At 43.8% G+C, this 18,238-nt stretch overlaps 1 protein-coding gene across 6 annotated transcripts in view; it reads left to right on the plus strand.

Annotated features, from left to right (window-relative positions):
- The window catches only part of ATP8B4 (ATPase phospholipid transporting 8B4 (putative)), a 517,140-nt gene that overhangs the window by 398,150 nt on the left and 100,752 nt on the right, over nucleotides 1–18,238 (plus strand). For all 6 annotated transcript variants that reach the window (XM_056572217.1, XM_056572215.1, XM_056572212.1 and 3 more), the window contains 5 exons: nucleotides 9,433–9,548; nucleotides 10,942–11,106; nucleotides 12,686–12,797; nucleotides 15,710–15,815; nucleotides 16,306–16,453. In XM_056572217.1, coding sequence (XP_056428192.1) covers nucleotides 9,433–9,548; nucleotides 10,942–11,106; nucleotides 12,686–12,797; nucleotides 15,710–15,815; nucleotides 16,306–16,453 — 647 coding nt within the window. The remainder of the gene's footprint in view (nucleotides 1–9,432; nucleotides 9,549–10,941; nucleotides 11,107–12,685; nucleotides 12,798–15,709; nucleotides 15,816–16,305; nucleotides 16,454–18,238) is intronic.

An 18,238-nucleotide genomic window follows, 5' to 3' on the forward strand; every position in this document is an offset into this window, starting at 1 on the left:
TAATATCCTTAGTCCACGTGAAGGAATCATATTTGACAGTAGAAACGAATGAGAGACCTTTACTCAAAACTTGTATTTGGGTATTGGTGAGTGGAGTCTCAGTCAGATCTATAATTTGTGAGGTGTTAGTGGAAGAATTGTTCATATCTTTCCTCGACCCACAGTCAGTCGAAGGAGGTAGGGATTCTCCCCATCTAAAAAATATTGGGGGGCAGATGTTGATGCAGAGATAGATGAGGAGTAGCCTGGAGAGGTAGATCAAGGGCCACGGTGAGGAACCAGGGACAAAAACAAACATGTGGAAATATACCACCAGGCTACTCCTCATCTATCTTTGCATCAACATCTGCTCCCCAATCTTTTTTAGATGGGGAGAATCCCTACCTCCTTCTACCGACTGTGGGTCGGGGAAAGATATGAACAATTCTTCCACTAACACCTCACAAATTATAGATCTGACTGAGACTCCACTCACCAATACCCAGACACAAGTTTTGAGTAAAGGTATCTCCTTCATTCCTATGGTCAAATATGATTCCTTCATGTGGACTAAGCATATTAACTTGTTCACACGCAAGTTAGGGTGGAATAAGTTTTATAAAGAACAGGAACGAAGGAGATGCCAGGACATAGGAATTGGTACAGACGACATGCCTGTTTTGAGGGACCTTACAGAGCTTCTGGATACAAATGAAAGGGATAGAGGTGAAGGCCCTTTCACAGACCTAAAATCAAAGCATTACCCCCTATTAGCGAACTGTCATGTATTGAAGTATTCCGACAACTAGTCACTAGGGATCTCAGAGAGCTATCAAACCATTTTAGCACTGTGAGAGACAATCTATCACATCTAGAGAGACTAGCCATTAAAGAGCTGGAGAGTAACAACAATTGGGTCATAAAACCCTCTGATAAGGGGGGGGACATTGTCGTTATGGGTCGTGAACAATACAAGGATATGTGTTACAGGATTTTACGGGATAGGCACTCTTATGAGACTTTGTCATCTGACTCCACGAGTGCCTATAAACAAACACTCGTAACAATCCGTGATAATGCGAGGACCGAAAAACTCATCAGTGACAAAGAGTTTGAGTTCCTTAACCCAGTGACACTAATCACCCCCACATTCTATGCATTGCCCAAAATATACAAGGGGCTAACCCCTTTGAAGGGGGGCCCCATTGTGTCGGGCATTGGTAGCATCACACATAACGTGGGGGTGTATGTAGATAGGGTGCTCAGACAATTTGTCACTTCATTGTCGTCCTATACTAGAGACACCATGGACTTGTTGTCCAGTTTGGATGGCATTGAAATTGATGACAGTACGCTACTGTGCGGGATAGATGTGGAAGCACTTAACTTGTCTATCCTGCACACAAAGGGGCTGAGAGCTGTTTCATACTACCTGTCCACAAGGGGGACCTATATGCAGAATCATAACATCTTTGTCCTGAACCTCCTTGAGTTTATACTCAAACATAACTATTTTCTCTTCGACGGACGCTACCACCAGCGAAAAGGGATTGCCATGGCCAGTCCCTGTGCACCTACATATGCAAACTTCTATCTTGGCTGGTGGGAATCTATGGTGGCATTTGTCGATGAGAGAGAGAGGTTCAGTGACATGGTCCCCCTTTGGACACGTTAAATAGACGATGTCTTCGTACTGTGGACAGAAACATCTGAAGACTTTAGGGAATTTATGCTCTCTATTAATATAAGTGAAATAGGTCTGAAGTTTACATTTACTATGAATGAGAGAACCCTGGACTTCCTTGATGTTACCATCTTCAAGGATGGACAGGGAGGTCTTGCCACGAATGTATTCAGAAAGCCTACATCCACGAATAGTCTCCTGAGGTGGGAAAGTTGTCACCCTGGGCCCCTCAAAAAGGGGATCCCCAAAGGGCAATATTTACGCCTCAGGAGAAACTGTTCAAGGGAGGAGACCTTTGTTGCCCAGGCTGGTGACCTCAGGACAAGATTCAAGGAGAGAGGTTACCCCGATCGGGTTCTTATTCTAGCCTTTAAGAATGCCCGATCCATCCCAAGGAGTAATCTCCTAACACCCAAACAACATAACACTGGACCAATGCAGTGTAGGGTAATAGGGACGTTTGACAATATGTCGGGCCCGGTCAGGCAGATACTCCAGAGATACTGGAGTGTCCTCTAAATGGATAAGGATCTGGGCCCCCTAGTTGGGGACTATCCCTGAGTTACATACAGAAAAGGGAGGAGTATCGGGGATAGAGTTATGAGTAGCCACCTCTGTTACGCCGAGCGCTCCGGGTCCCTGCTCCTCCCCGAAGCGCTCGCGGCGTTTCTCTCCCTGCAGCGCCCCGGTCAGACCCGCTGACCGGGAGCGCTGCACTGACATGGCCGGCGGGGATGCGATTAGCATAGCGGGACGCGCCCGCCCGCCAATCGCACCCCAGGTCACTTACCTGTTCCGGTCCCCGGCTGTCATGCTCTGGCGCGCGCGGCTCCGCTCTCTAGGGCGCGCGCGCGCCAGCGCTCTGAGATTTAAAGGGCCAGTGCACCAATGATGGTGCCTGGCCCAATCACCCTGATTTGCTTGCACCTGTTCCTTGCCTACTTATACCTCACTTCCCCTGCACTCCCTTGCCGGATCTTGTTGCCTTGTGCCTTGAGAAAGCTTTACTGTGTTACCCATACTGTGTTCCAAACCTCCTGCTATTCCACCATTGACTACGAACCTTGCCGCCTGTCCCGACCTTCTGCTACGTCTGACCTTGCTCTTGTCTACTCCCTTGTACTGCGCTTATCTCAGCAGTCAGAGAGGTTGAGCCGTTGCCAGTGGATACGACCTGGTTGCTACCGCCGCTGCAAGACCATCCCGCTTTGCGGCGGGCTCTGGTGAATACCAGTAGCAACTTAGAACCGGTCCACTGACACGGTCCACGCCAATCCCTCTCTGGCACAGAGGATCCACCTCCAGCCTGCCGAATCGTGACAGTAGATCCGGCCATGGATCCCGCTGAGGTCCCGCTACCAGTCGTCGCTGACCTCACCACGCTGGTCGCCCAGCAATCCCGACAGATCGCCCAACAAGATCACCAGCTGTCGTACTTGACCACCATGACTCAGCAACTTCAGTCACAGCTACAGCAGCTTCAGTCACAGCTACAGCAGCTTCAGTCACAGCTACAACAGCAGCAACCATCTCCTCCGCCAGCTCCTGCACCTCTTCCGCAGCGAGTGGCCGCTCCTAACCTCCGCTTGTCTCTGCCGGACAAATTTGATGGGGACTCTAAACTCTGCCGAGGTTTCCTGTCACAATGTTCCCTACATTTGGAGATGTTGTCGGACCAATTTCCTACAGAACGGTCGAAGGTGGCTTTCGTGGTTAGTCTCCTGTCTGGGAAGGCTTTGGCTTGGGCCACACCGCTCTGGGACTGCGATGACCCTGTCACCGCCACTGTACACTCCTTCTTCTCTGAGGTTCGCAGTGTCTTCGAGGAACCAGCCCGAGCTTCTTCTGCCGAGACTGCCCTGCTGAACCTGGTCCAGGGTAATTCTTCAGTAGGCGAGTACGCTATCCGATTTCGTACTCTCGCTTCCGAATTATCTTGGAACAACGAGGCTCTCTGCGCGACCTTTAAAAAAGGCCTATCCAGTAACATCAAAGATGTGCTGGCCGCACGAGAGATTCCTGCCAACCTGCATGAACTTATCCATTTGGCCACCCGCATTGACATGCGTTTTTCGGAAAGACACCAGGAACTCCGCCAGGAAAAATACCTTAATCCCTGGGCACCTCTCTCACGGTATCCCTTGCAATCTACCCCTGTGCCTCCCGCCGAGGAGCCTATGCAAGTAGATCGGTCTCGCCTCACTATTGAAGAGAGGTCTCGCCGTAGGGATAAAAATCTATGTCTGTACTGCGCTAGTACAGAACATTTCTTGTTGGATTGCCCTATTCGTCCTCCACGTCTGGAAAATGCACGTACGCAACCTGCTCATGTGGGCCTGGCGTCTCTGGGTACGGAGTCTGCTTCTCCATCTCTCTCTTTGCCCGTACGGATTTCTCCTTCTGCCAACTCCTCCTTCTCTGCTGTGGCCGTCTTTGACTCTGGATCTTCTGGAAATTTTATTCTGGCCTCTTTGCTTGATAGGTACTGCATCCCGGTGACCCGTCTCATCAAGCCGCTCTACATTTCTTCGGTCAACGGGGTCAAGCTGCACTGCACTGTGCGTTATCGCACAGTGCCCCTGCTTATGAACATTGGACCGCATCTCGAGGAAATTGAATTTTTGGTCTTGCCCGGCTGTACCTCTGAAATCCTCCTCGGTTTGCCATGGCTCCAGCACCATTCTCCCACCCTTGACTGGACCACCGGGGAGATCAAGAATTGGGGTCCTGCTTGCCGCAAGGAGTGCCTCACGTCAGCTCCCAGCCCCGTCTGTCGGTCCTCAGTGTCTCCTCCTGTGCCTGCTCTCCCCAAGGCCTGTCAGGACTGTGCCGTGCCTCCTCATAGTCCCCGTCCTGGTGACACTCTGCTCCGTGCCAAGCCTCACCCTCTGCCCCCCCCCCCCCTCATTCCCACTCCTTCTGACCGGTCTGCCATTCATGAGTATACCCAGGACTTCACTGTCCCCCAGAAGGAGACTCTACAATCGCTCCCAATGTCCTCGTCCCAGGTGGAGCGATATCCCGACAAAAAGAGGGGGAGACCTAAGGGGGGGGTACTGTTACGCCGAGCGCTCCGGGTCCCTGCTCCTCCCCGAAGCGCTCGCGGCGTTTCTCTCCCTGCAGCGCCCCGGTCAGACCCGCTGACCGGGAGCGCTGCGCTGACATGGCCGGCGGGGATGCGATTCGCATAGCGGGACGCGCCCGCCCGCGAATCGCACCCCAGGTCACTTACCTGTCCCGGTCCCCGGCTGTCATGCTCTGGCGCGCGCGGCTCCGCTCTCTAGGGCGCGCGCGCGCCAGCGCTCTGAGATTTAAAGGGCCAGTGCACCAATGATGGTGCCTGGCCCAATCACCCTGATTTGCTTGCACCTGTTCCTTGCCTACTTATACCTCACTTCCCCTGCACTCCCTTGCCGGATCTTGTTGCCTTGTGCCTTGAGAAAGCTTTACTGTGTTACCCATACTGTGTTCCAAACCTCCTGCTATTCCACCATTGACTACGAACCTTGCCGCCTGTCCCGACCTTCTGCTACGTCTGACCTTGCTCTTGTCTACTCCCTTGTACCGCGCTTATCTCAGCAGTCAGAGAGGTTGAGCCGTTGCCAGTGGATACGACCTGGTTGCTACCGCCGCTGCAAGACCATCCCGCTTTGCGGCGGGCTCTGGTGAATACCAGTAGCAACTTAGAACCGGTCCACTGACACGGTCCATGCCAATCCCTCTCTGGCACAGAGGATCCACCTCCAGCCTGCCGAATCGTGACAACCTCCTAGCTTCATACACGTGTGGAACTTGGCTGGAGGAGAACAGAACCACAGGCTCATACAGCTGTGGCCACTGCCGTGAATGTACTTATATGAGAAAGACCAAGAGCATAGAACGGATCCCACCTGCACCCAGATACAACATAAAGGGATGTATAAACTGTAGCTCAAAGGCAGTCGTCTATGTGGCCGTGACATAGGGGACATACGGAATCAATGGGAGACGGCAGTGGCACGGCACATGAATGAGCATCATGGAGGAGACACGAGACAGATCTGGTTCTTAGGCGTTAGACAGATTAAGCCCTCTTTACGCGGGGGGGGACATGGGTAGAGTCTTGCTACAACACGAGGCTAGATGGATATACCAACTTGATACGGTCACGCTGAAAGGTAGTTAGCTCACCCTCTAGCGAGGGAATCCTAGGGATGTCTAGGTTAGGTTCCCGTGCAGGACCGCCCTTTTTAGGGCGGCCACCCCGCCCAGGCATAGGGTCTATCTAGGGTGGACTACAGGCTCATTAGGCCCCTGTTATCTTTACCCCCACTCTCCCCATAAGACCACTCCACTCCCCTTAGTGTGATCACCTTTTTGAAGCCAGCTCTCATTATCCCCTTTATGGTAATCAATATGTCCCTACTATCCCTCTCCTTTGTCTGCCCTGATTAGCTAGCCTGGAGGATCTCCTCATCTGTGATCGATGAGGAGTAACATTACACCCTCACCGATCATTCACATACCCTATGCTAGATCCCAAGGATGAAATGTGATCCACACTGTACTTGGTATTTACTGTTCAAAATCATCCCAAGGCATATACTCTCCTTAGCAAACATCATGGAATACAATAGACTTAATCCAATTAAAGCCAAGTTCTCTTTAGATGCAACTATGCATTAACAGAACATACGCTCCGGGACAGTGGGAGTTAACTGACCGCGCTGGTGCTGCAGGTGCTGGGATTCCCTGTGAGCACACCCGCCTCCTGCCCCTTGCGTCTGGGTTGGTTGAGACAGTGTCTGCGAGACATAAGCGGATATGACGACAGACGCCGTTCTGCTCCCACATGTGCGTTGGCAGCCGCAAGTACTGCACGGCTCCCCGCCACTGCGGGCGCGCACATGGAGACACAGCAAGGACGCCGGACATGTAAGTGAGCCGTCCTTTCTTTCAACAGGCATTACTCCAAGCAATGACCCCGGGTTGATAGTGTACTGTATATCTGTTTTAATTTGCAGGAACAACCGGATGTACCTGAATACCCTGAATATTATTTCTTTTGACTCCATTGAGCTACATGACTGTCTGAGACTACAACTGTATCGGTGGTCTCATATTATGATCTACCCCTTTCTACTGTGTGTATTTGTCATTTAGCTGCGCAAAATTTACTAAACTTGCGCACGGGTCTCTGTGAATCATGTGCAGTAATAGAATCCAGCCCATCTCAGCTCTTGAAAAAAAATATAAGGCAGACTAGAATAGACGCAGTTAATAAATTCATGTCTACAGGAAAAACGGCTCTATGGTACACCTGAAAGGTGACATCTTTAGAAAAAGTTCCACCAAAAAAGACGCACAAAAAGAATGCAGGAAATATCCTTGCGCAAGATTTTGCGCAAGAAAATACACCTAAAATGACTCTATATAGATTGATGAATCCCCCCCCCCCCCCATTGTGTGGTTTGAATATAGAGAGTTTTGACCTGTATCTTAACTGTGTGTATCTTTGTGTCATAATTTTGGGCACCGGAATTATCATCAATATTCCTGGCCAATTATTAGTATTTCTGCACTTATTATATATGTGTCTTAGCTGCATAAACATTAAAAGTTAAGTTTTAAGCCACTTCCCCTTTTTCTTACATTAATTAATTTATTGGGAGATTATACTATTATTGTGTTGATAGATACTGTCAATTTCAACTAGTTTCTAAAATCTCCCAACTTAGCCATTTAGCTCCAAGACTACGTACGTACTAAAATCATGTAATAAATTATTTTAACCACACCTCAAGGATCTCACCATACCAGATGGTACACAATAGAATAATGGGAGACAGTTTGTTTGAAAAAAAAATGCTAAATTTATTTTACAGTTATTAGACCATTAATCATAGATAAAAACATGCATGAAAATAAAATTAAAAGAATATAGCACTACTCATATAGACATTTACCATTGGGCCCTAATGGTAAGAGTGGAACACTGATTCTAGTTGTGAAAGCGCTTGGTGTAATATTGGTGTTATCTGCTCGTTCAGAATTCTGATAATCCGGCAGGGTTTTCGGCTCCTTGCAACTTGGGCGGAATCGGTGCCCGGTGAGCTGTGGGATAGGGGGCTGGCGGCACTGTGGGGGGGGCTGCATGGAGAGGGGGTGCACGGGGAGCTCTGCAACATTAACTGTAGGGGGTGTGTGGTGCGCAGGGAGCTCTGGGATAGGGGGCTGTCCGCACTGTGTGGGGGCTTGAGGGGGAAGGGTGTGCGCTGTGCAACATTAACAGTGTGGGGGGGGGGGGGGGGAATTGTCAGGAAGCAGGACCTGGCCACCTTGGTGAGTGAGGAGCGCTCTTCTACCAGTATGGGTGGAGGGTGGTGGTGTCTCTGGTTGAAGTAATGCTGCCGCTGCGCTCCTCCACCAGCACAGTCCCTGTAAACTTTCTTGCAGGGACGGAGCGGCACCCCCAGAAAGAGGGCACTCTAGGCGATGGCCTATCTTACCTATAGGTGGCTCCAGCCCTGTATGGGGGGACTGTAGTTGGCATTTATTAGATACACTGACTGTCAAAAAGCTAGCAGTAGCTGATTATTACTTTTTTATTTCCTACGCTGTCACTATTTTTGCATTCATTCTGTTAATTCACCCACAAGGACCCTGTGGGTGGACTGTTTATATGCATATATTTATACATAATTTTCTTATAATAAATTAGTTTTAAACCTATCACTGTCCATATTTTTCTAGACCTAGAGCTCCAAATCCTTTTACCTTCATTACTCTTTAGCTTCTGCACCTAGGGTATTGGTGCAATATTTGGATAACTCGGTCCAATATTTTTTTGGTCTTTTACTATGAGCTATCAAATTAGCAATTTTCTTTCACGTCTATATTTGGTGTTTCCTCATCGTCCCCTACAGCAGCACAGAAGGGATATGTGTGCTGCCTTTGGGGACTCGTATAAATACCCACTATGTTTTAAAAAGAAAATCTTATCTGTAGGCATCATTCACAGTACTGTTGCACCCCGTCAAGAACGTCCGTCATACTCCCTTTTATTAATTTTTTTTGACAAGGTGCAACGGGTAAAAGCGAGTCCCGATGGACCACATTATAGTCAATGGGGTCCGTCGGGTGCCATTTTTTTCAGTGGGAGTAGCGGGAGAAAAAGATGTCGCAAGCAGTATTTTTTTTTCTCCCGCTATTCTCCCCGACGGCCATCACACTACCGTGTGACAATCTTAATGTGAAAGGGGCCTAATGTGGTCATGGAATGAGGCTTTAGTAATATAATAGAGCTTTCATTGTAATCTCCCCTACAGTGATAAGAAGTTGATTCTGATAACCAGCGCAACACAGCTGAAAACTGAGGAACTGAAAAGAGGAAGTTGTTAGTGGTCCAGTGGCCAGAGTGAAAGCTGTAAAATGTTACTTTTTTTCTAATAGATAGTGAAAAAATAGATCAGCCTAAATAAAATTTTCTTTAAATGTGATTTAAATATGTAAAGTTCTGCTAATACATTCTCTTTAGTGGGTACATATCAACGTATTTTTCCATGTCTTTTTTATTTATAAAAAAAAAAAAGATATAGTAAAGTTTTTTTTGTTTTTTTTTACATTACATCCTAAATCAGGACCTAAGTTGCTGGCACCTGTCACTAGATACTGAACACAGGAGTTCTGCTCTCCACCATTGTTGCGTTTTACAGTAGTTATATACAGTACTTGTCACATTTACATTTAGTTATTTATAATTATTTAACAAATGTGTTATTTTTCACCAGTGCGAAATCCAGAAGGACAAATTAAACTTTACTGCAAAGGTGCAGACACTATCCTATATGAGAGGCTTCATGTCAATAGTGAAGAATTAATGTATATAACTTCAGAACATCTAAATGTGAGTATGCCAATAGTTATAAAATTAGTCATTCGTTTTCCCAAAGGATGATGAAAATGATATTCTTTTAAGCTGCATTGTTACATAGTGGGCTAAATACTTTCATAAATAACCCTTAAAAGCATATTCCCATCTAGGAACTTGAGGACTTTTCCACTGGATATGATATATATGTCTGACAGATGGGGGTCTCATCTCTAGGACCTGCACCTATCTCAAGTTTGAAGCCCCCTAGCCTGGTCCAGCCTTCTTGCAGCAGCTGGGTGTGGTCAGATAGTTAAAGGCAGCTGAGCTAGCTGTTTAATGCAGTGTGGTAATCCATGTTGACTTAAAGTGGTACTCCGCCCCTAGACATCTTATCCCCTATCCAAAGGATAGGGGACAAGATGTCTGATCACGGGGGTCCCACTGCTGGGAACCCCCGCGATCTCTCCTGCAGCACCTCTGTCATCTGGTGCACGGAGCGAGCTCCGCTCCGTGCCTGATGACTGGCAATGCAGGGGTCAGAGGATCGTGACGTCATGCCCCACCCCCTCGTGACGTCATACCCCGCTCCTTTAATGCAAGTCTATGGGAGTGGCGTGGCGGGGTGCTGCAGGAGAGATTTTGGTGGCTCCCAGTGGCAGGACCCCTGTGATCACACATCACCCCTAGACATAAGATGTTTAGGGGTGGAGTACCCCTTTAAATGGAAAGTGCCTGAACAGTGTAGCACTATGAGCCCATTTGGTACATATGACACTGTCAGCTAGGCACCTTGTATGGACCACTTTAGGAAGAAAGGTCTGTCTAAAGAGCTCTGTGTACAATTTGTTTTTTAGTCAAGAGAAGCTGTAAAGAAATTGAACATAAATGAAACGGCGAATCAGCAGTTGAATAAATTTGGGGCATTTGTCAATATTGTGTAGCCCACACCTTCTCCCTGTAATTTACTTTTTGTGTAAATATAGATTGGGCAAATGTTTCTACTTTTTGCATCTGATTAATTATTGTGGACCTATGTATGTATACCTAGCCTGATACTGACAGTAGCCTATTAAGCATGCAGTATAGTTGTTGAGCTGGTACCTTAAACTGGCAATGTGTTTTAGTGCTGGGTAGCTGTAATGAAATTGATCATTGAAATTATTCAATATTATTTATAAGGTGCCCACTATTGAAAAGAGAGTGTTTTAGAAAAATTACTGTAAAATGTATGCAAACTCTTTACAAGAGTTCTTAATCTTGTAATTGTATAATGTGTTTGTTGAATTAGTTACATAGTATGACCAGAATAATAAAATAAAACGTGTCTTCATTTTCAACACTGTTGCTTCAAGTAGTTTTATGTGCATTGTTAAACAGCAATAAATATCCTGACTATATATGTGTCAAACATTTCTCGTTTTTTCAGGAGTTTGCAGGTGAAGGCCTGCGGACATTAGCCCTGGCATACAAAGATCTCAGTGAAGATTACTTCAAGTGGTGGCTAAAGATCCATCATGAGGCTAGTACTGCCATGGACAACAGAGAGGAACGGCTAGCAGCTGCATATGAGCAAATTGAAAGTGATATGATGGTATGTTCTTAAGTCATTACTCTGATTGTTTATGCAGGTTTATGTAAATGAACATGACTGGTTTATATACTAGGTTGATATAGTTAATGAAAATAATGCACATGTTCCAAAAACAAGGACCTTAATATAAGCACAGCGCAGTAGGAGGCTATGAGTCATTATATGAATGGCGAGTGCTCAGGGGGTAGACAAAATAAATGAAACACCTAGTTATTTTAATAACTAGTTAAGGAATAAATACGGCATAGGTTTTAAGCAGCTCAATAATTTATAAATACACAACATTTAAGCAGCTTTATCAAAACTAATGCCTGATTTTTTTTTTTAATCCGTACAATTAAAATTCTATGTACACCTTTACACCTATTTTCTATTGCTTTGTTGCATTTACATAGAGTGCAGAAGGAAACAACTTGGCATATAGCCTTCATTTAGCATATTCTAATGTTTTTGTCTACAGTTCCTAGTCAGACCTACACGTCTTTCTGATTACAGGCAAAAAAATGTGTAGTCTGACCCCTGTAGTCATACTCCCCTCCATCTGTTATCTTCCCCCTGCTTATGTACCAGATTTACATTAGAAACCACTAAGGAGCATATGAAGAGGAGTGTAACTGTGTTGGGCTACACATGATTTTTTTTCTTGTGTGATCATAGATATACGATGGTAAAACAGGTAAACATGTTCTTAGTCTTATAAACGTTCTATTTTTTGTCTATTCTAAGACCATGAATCCAGTTACTTCAGTCAGTGATTTGAAATACGTCTTGATGCTAAATTTGTAGGTTTAGTACTAAACCTGCAATTCTAAAACCAACGACTTTTTTTTTTTATATTTCTTGGCTTTCTCAGGTCCCTTTGATTTTTTTTTTTTTTCCAAATATGACTGCTGAAATTATGATTTTCATAATGACTTTAGTAATATTAATAAAAAACACAGCAGAGATCAGAGCGGCACCGCAACCTGTATATCTCAGTAATATCAGCCCATAGATCCTGGATAAACACTTCGAGTACTTAGGGCAAACGACCAGCGGTTGTGCTAGGACAGCAGCAAATAGCATACATCAGTAACAGTAATAGCAGAACAAAAAATATATCCTGCACTCACCGCAGTAGTATGGGTCAAACGGCTCCTCTTCGGGAGCTAGGACAGACGGGCAGACAAGGTTAGCGTGGGGCGCTCAGAGGCAACTTCCGGCGGTTTTGCGCAGTGTGATGCGCTTCTTCCGGCCTCAGGGCAGTTGTCTCTAAGCACCTCACGCTAACCTTGTCTGCCCATCTGTCGTAGTTCCCCGAAGAGGAGCCGTTTGACCCACACTACTGCGGTGAGTGCAGGATATCTTTTTTTTCTGCTATAACTGTTACTTATTAACGTTCACTTCTACAGTTGTCTACACACAGATGTAAAGCAATACCCCTTAAATTTTGTTATTAATCTTATGGTTTTACTTTACAAAAGTAATAACATAATACGAACTAACTACATTTGCATGTTAAATGTAAGAGATGCATGTTCCATTGCTCATCTTCATTGCTTTTGTAAAAACATGGCTGCTATTATGTGATCTGCTTTAGCTACTAGGTGCTACTGCAATAGAAGACAAGCTACAAGAAGGAGTGACTCTTACCATCGCTAGTCTCCTATTGGCAAACATAAAGTTGTGGATTCTGACTGGAGATAAGCAGGGTAATGCTGAAAACTGTATGTATGTACTGCATTATTGCTTCCAGCATGCTGATACTGAATATTGACTTCAGTTTCTTATGACTAAGCCTTTGCTTTGTTTTGTTGGTATTATGAATACGTTCTCAAGTTCAAATAATTTAAAAAGTTTGAAAATACAAGAACAATGTCAATGGTAGGCCGAGACTAAGATTAGTGTCTGATACTTCAAGTGTAGTTCCTTTAGACTCCATCTGTCCAGATTAAGAAAGCTGTAAAGTGAATGTCCACCAATGAAAATTATGTTTTGTGCATAATATGTATTTATGTATCTTGATAGCATAACATTCTGGGTGCTTAGGAGATTAAAGATGACCTATAAACAACCCAAAAAACTGAGCTTTTATTATTATTAAATAGCTTAGGGCACCCTGATCAAACACCTTTTGACAGTTTCTTGATATGCCCTTCTGTCCCTAACAGGTGAGGGTTTATAGTTTGTCTAGCCATTCTGGGAATCAGTCATATGGGTGTGAACTTAATTTTAATGATGGGAGTTAATAGCTGGTAATGGGTAGGATTATACAGTCAGGGGTGTGTATTAGGCAGACTCTCCTCTCAATGTACAGCATTCACACCCCTGACTGTATAGCCCATCCATCACCTGATATTCACTCCCATTTTTTTAAATACAGTTCATGTCCATCTGATTGATTCCCTGAATTGTCAAATTATAAAACCTTCATATCCCGGGAGGGCGTATCAAGAAACTGTAAAAAGGTGTGTGATCAAGGCACTTTTCTTTTTCTTTTCTGGTGCTGTCACCATTAAAATAATAATAAACTTTAACTTACCTTCCACCACTCACCTGGTGTTGCCAATATCGCTCTGCCATCCTCCGGCCCAGGTATTCTTCCTGGTTTTGGTGCCTGGCTAATCGCTTGCTGCAAAGATGTCCCATCTTGGTGTTGATAGGCTGAGACACTGACACTGTTGTTTAACGTGCCTCCTTACTGGTGCCTGAGACACTTACATCACACTGCCGCTCAGGCTATCTCTCACTCTCACGTCGCTACGGCTGGTGATTAACTGAGCACAGTGGGATGTACAGGGCACCAAAACCAGGAAGAAGACCAGGGCCAACGGAATACACAGCGATATCGGCGGCACCTGGGGAGTAAAGCTAACTATTTTGATGGCGGCATCCTGGACAGAATTGAAAAATAGAAATTTCATGATAGTGAAATCTAAAATTTTTGGGGTTGGTCACAGATCCTTTTTATTATATACTGTTATTTATTGCTTCCTATAATGATGGTTGAATCTTATAATTTTATGCTTTAACCCTTTTCATGCCAAGGAGGTATCTCATGAGTCCAGGCAAGGAGGCACTTCAGTAGTCAAAGACATAAAAGATATGTTTTTGCCACTAATGTCTGTGGGCTAGATCAAAGGTAGAGCTTCACTCTTGGTCTTATTCTAAAGCCAAGATCATATGCCTAAACCTATAGCATTACACTTCAGCCTGTGTAAATGAGCAGAGTGGGAGTCGGTGGAGGATGTGGTCTACAGGGGAGTAGAGTAATCTGTAATCTGTCATTCCCCTCCTGTCCCATAATGGTTGTAGATGACCCCAAGGGGAGTAGTAATATAAACTTGTGTGCATGCTATCACCTCCATATCAATCAGAAAGCATGCTTTCACTCCCTGCATGCTGTAAGCAGCTTTCAGTCTTCTCTACACAAGCTAAACCTCTCAAAAGCGGCCGATAACCACATTTTACTGCTGGCCCCCATATCAACTCTCAAGATAAGAAACACTTTGATGCTAGGAATCATTGGCCATCTCATGGACATGTCCTACAGTGGACCTAACTTTAGATACAATCATTATGAGAATTTGCTTTTGGTTTTAGTGTCTAATTGGCTGTAGTTTAAAAGGGGTACTCCAGTGGAAAAAAAAAATTCTAATCAATCAATTGTTACTAGAAAGTTAAACAAATTTGTAAATTATGTCTATTTAAAAATCTTAATTCTTTCAGTACTTAACAGTTGCTGTATACTACAGAGGCAGTTGTGTGGTTCATTTCTTTCTGACCACAGTGCTCTCTGCTGACACCTCTGTCTGTGTCAGGAACTGTCCAGAGCAGGAGAGTTTTGTTATGGGGATTTGCTCCTTCTCTGGACAGTTCCTTGCACGGACAGAGGTGGCAGCAGAGAGCACTGTGGTCAGACAGAAAATAACTACACAACTTCCTCTGTAGTATACAGCAGATGATATGTACTGGAAGGATTAAGATTTTTAAGTAGTAGTAATTTACAAATCTGTTTAACTTTCTGGCACTAGTTATTTTGAAAAAAATTGTTCTCCACTGGACTACCCCTTTTAAGTGTATATAGAAATATTACAATAATTTTGCTTTAAAACAGTATCTATTCTTACAGGGGTACTCCGGTGGGAAACATTTTTTTTTTTTTCTATTCAACTGGTTTCAGAAAGTTTAACAGATTTGTAAATTACTTCTGTTAAATAATCTTAATCCTTCCAGTACTTATCAGCTGCTGTATGCTCCAGAGGAAGTTGAATTGTTCTTTTCAGTCTGACCACAGTGCTCTCTGCTGACACCTCTGTCCGTGTCAGGAACTGTCCAGAGCAGGAGAGTGTTGCTATGGGGATTTGCTCCTACTCTGGACAGTTCATGATACAGACAGAGGTGTCCGCAGGGAGCACTGTGGTCAGACAGAAAAGAACAACTCAACTTCCTTTGTAGTATACAGCAGGTGATAAGTACTGGAAGGATTTTCATATAAAAGCAATTTACAAATCTGCATAACTTTCTGGAACCAGTTGATTTGAAAAAAAAAAAAGTTTTCCACAAGAGTCCCCCTTTAATTCCCTATTTTAAATGATACCTACCAAATGTTTTTCTTTCACAGAAACAGCCATGAATATTGGATACTCATGCCACATGCTTACTGATGACATGAATGATATCTTTATAGTATCTGGTCGCACAGTATTGGAGGTGCGAGAAGAACTAAGGTACTAAGGCTTTGATTAATATAATTGTCACAATAAATAGAAACCAACAGAAATTAAAGGGGTTATCCAGGAAAAAAACTTTTTTATATATATCAACTGGCTCCAGAAAGTTAAACAGATTTGTAAATTACTTCTATTAAAAAATCTTAATCCTTTCAGTACCTATGAGCTTCTGAAGTTAAGGTTGTTCTTTTTTGTCTAAGTAATCTCTGATGACACGTGTCTCGGGAACCACCCAATTTAGAAGAGGTTTGCTATGGCAATTTGCTTCTAAACTGGGCGTTTCCCTAGACACGTGTCATCAGAGATTACTTAGACAGAAAAGAACAACCTTAACTTCAGAAGCTCATAAGTACTGAAAGGATTAAGATTTTTTAATAGAAGTAATTTACAAATCTGTTTAACTTTCTGGAACCAGTTGATATATAAAAAAAAGTTTTTTCCTGGAATACCCCTTTAATGTCAGAACTATTTATCCTTTATATCTTAGGAAAGCAAAAGAAGTTACATTTGGACAAAGTAGGAACCTATACAATGGGCACCAGTTTTCTGAGAAGACAAGTGAAACCAAGCTTGAGTCGGTCTATGAGGAAACTGTAACTGGTGAATATGCCTTAGTCATCAATGGCCATAGTTTGGTAAGTGTCTTTTTTTATTTCTTTTAATCAGCATTGATATTTTTTAGAACAATAAAACATAACAGCAAAAATCTGATTTAGCCATGAATTTCTTCATTGCTTTGAAGTAGTTTTTACCTTTAGGTGTTAGACCACTATGGTATACGTGCAATGCCTTCATTCATACCTGAACAGTTATGTTAATGCAAAGCTAAAAAAAATCTTATTCCCTTTTTTATAAAGTGACTGTAGATATTAAATATTTAGGAGATAAAACAAACTGTCTACAGTAGCGTGAGAGAGTGTCATATTCATTTGTTACTATGATAACCATCTGAAGCCATCCTAAGGGAACACCACATGAAATAAGCTGTTGTTCAGTGGTAATCATTGTTACCTGGGACAGCGTCTGCAGGGGGTTAGTAGAGGAGTTGGACAAAATAATATAAACACCCCTATGTTTACATAGTCCATTTGAGCTTTTCCTGACAGACCTGTCATCAGGTAATGCCCCCTTTTTATTCTCAATCACTTAGCTTATATCGCAGTTGGTATCAGTTGATGGGTGTGTTGAGGTCTGCTGTTTCCTTGATCACATCTAAGGAAGGTATATGTTTAATATAACACTTTTAAATTGCAATGCTGCTATAGAGAATTAATAGAGGTTCTTGGTTTACCATTTGTCCAAATAGTGTGCCCATCCCACCACGGTAAGGTGACCTCATTTGGGATGGACCCTACACTATAGATATGCCTTACTTGGACTAGGACTGTGCCTACAGTTTCTGTGTATGTAAGATCTTGCTACTCCCTGCTTTCAATTACCCAGTGGAATGGCCAGAGTGCAAAACCAAGATGAAAAAAAGCCATTCCTCCCACACGAATATATCTCAGTAATGACAAGCAAAACATCCGCAGACAGAAATGGCTGTAGTTAAAAGTCAAAGCCTGATGGTGTCTGCGTGGGTTTTATACGAGTACTCTGGTTTCCTCGTACACCCCAAAACATATTGATAGGTTAACAGGAAATATAGATTTTGAGCGCCAGAGGGATCAGTGAGTGATGTCAAGATTTGAAAAATTTTGCTGAATATGTTGGTGCTATAAAAAGAAATTATCTGTAGCACCTGGTGTCCTATTTAGTGCCCCACAGGCTGAAATGGGGCACAGCACCATACATATGGACCCCCTGGTATATGTACCATCCAGCCTGGTTACACCAGATCCAACACAGCAGCATGCCAGATTTTTTTTAGATTTAGCTCATCTACACCTTGCTGAATATTTAGCAAATTTTGTGACATATAAATCACCATTTGTTTTTGGTTATGCACATATCCCACATAAATCACATTTCTATCTTCACTTTTGCCTAATTGTTACAGCAGTTCCATTAGAGTTATATATATCATACGAATAACCTTTCTAGAGAATGTTCCATGAACTGCCTCCATGGAAACCCCACAGTTAACATATACTATGCCATTAATATAGTTACTGTACAATGTACTCATGTGTGCTTGCAGCTGCTTGCTTATCCTTTCTGTCATTATTTCTGTATTTAAGAGCACAAACTGACCTTTTGAATATTGTAAAAGAGCCTCCATACCCCGTGTACTATGGCTATAATCCCTGCACTGCAATTCCAGTAAATTTAGAACTTGTCTTCTTGCCAAAAGAAATTTGTTTTCATTAAGGATTGTGTTTCTTGTACTAATATTGGAACGTGAGTGAGTGAAGATAATGGCTTATAATCAAGCATTTCACCCCATCAATATGTTTGACCCAATTTTCTGGTTGATGATA

Source organism: Hyla sarda, chromosome 4 (genome assembly GCF_029499605.1).
Source record: "Hyla sarda isolate aHylSar1 chromosome 4, aHylSar1.hap1, whole genome shotgun sequence".
NCBI classification, from domain to species: Eukaryota; Metazoa; Chordata; class Amphibia; order Anura; family Hylidae; genus Hyla; species Hyla sarda.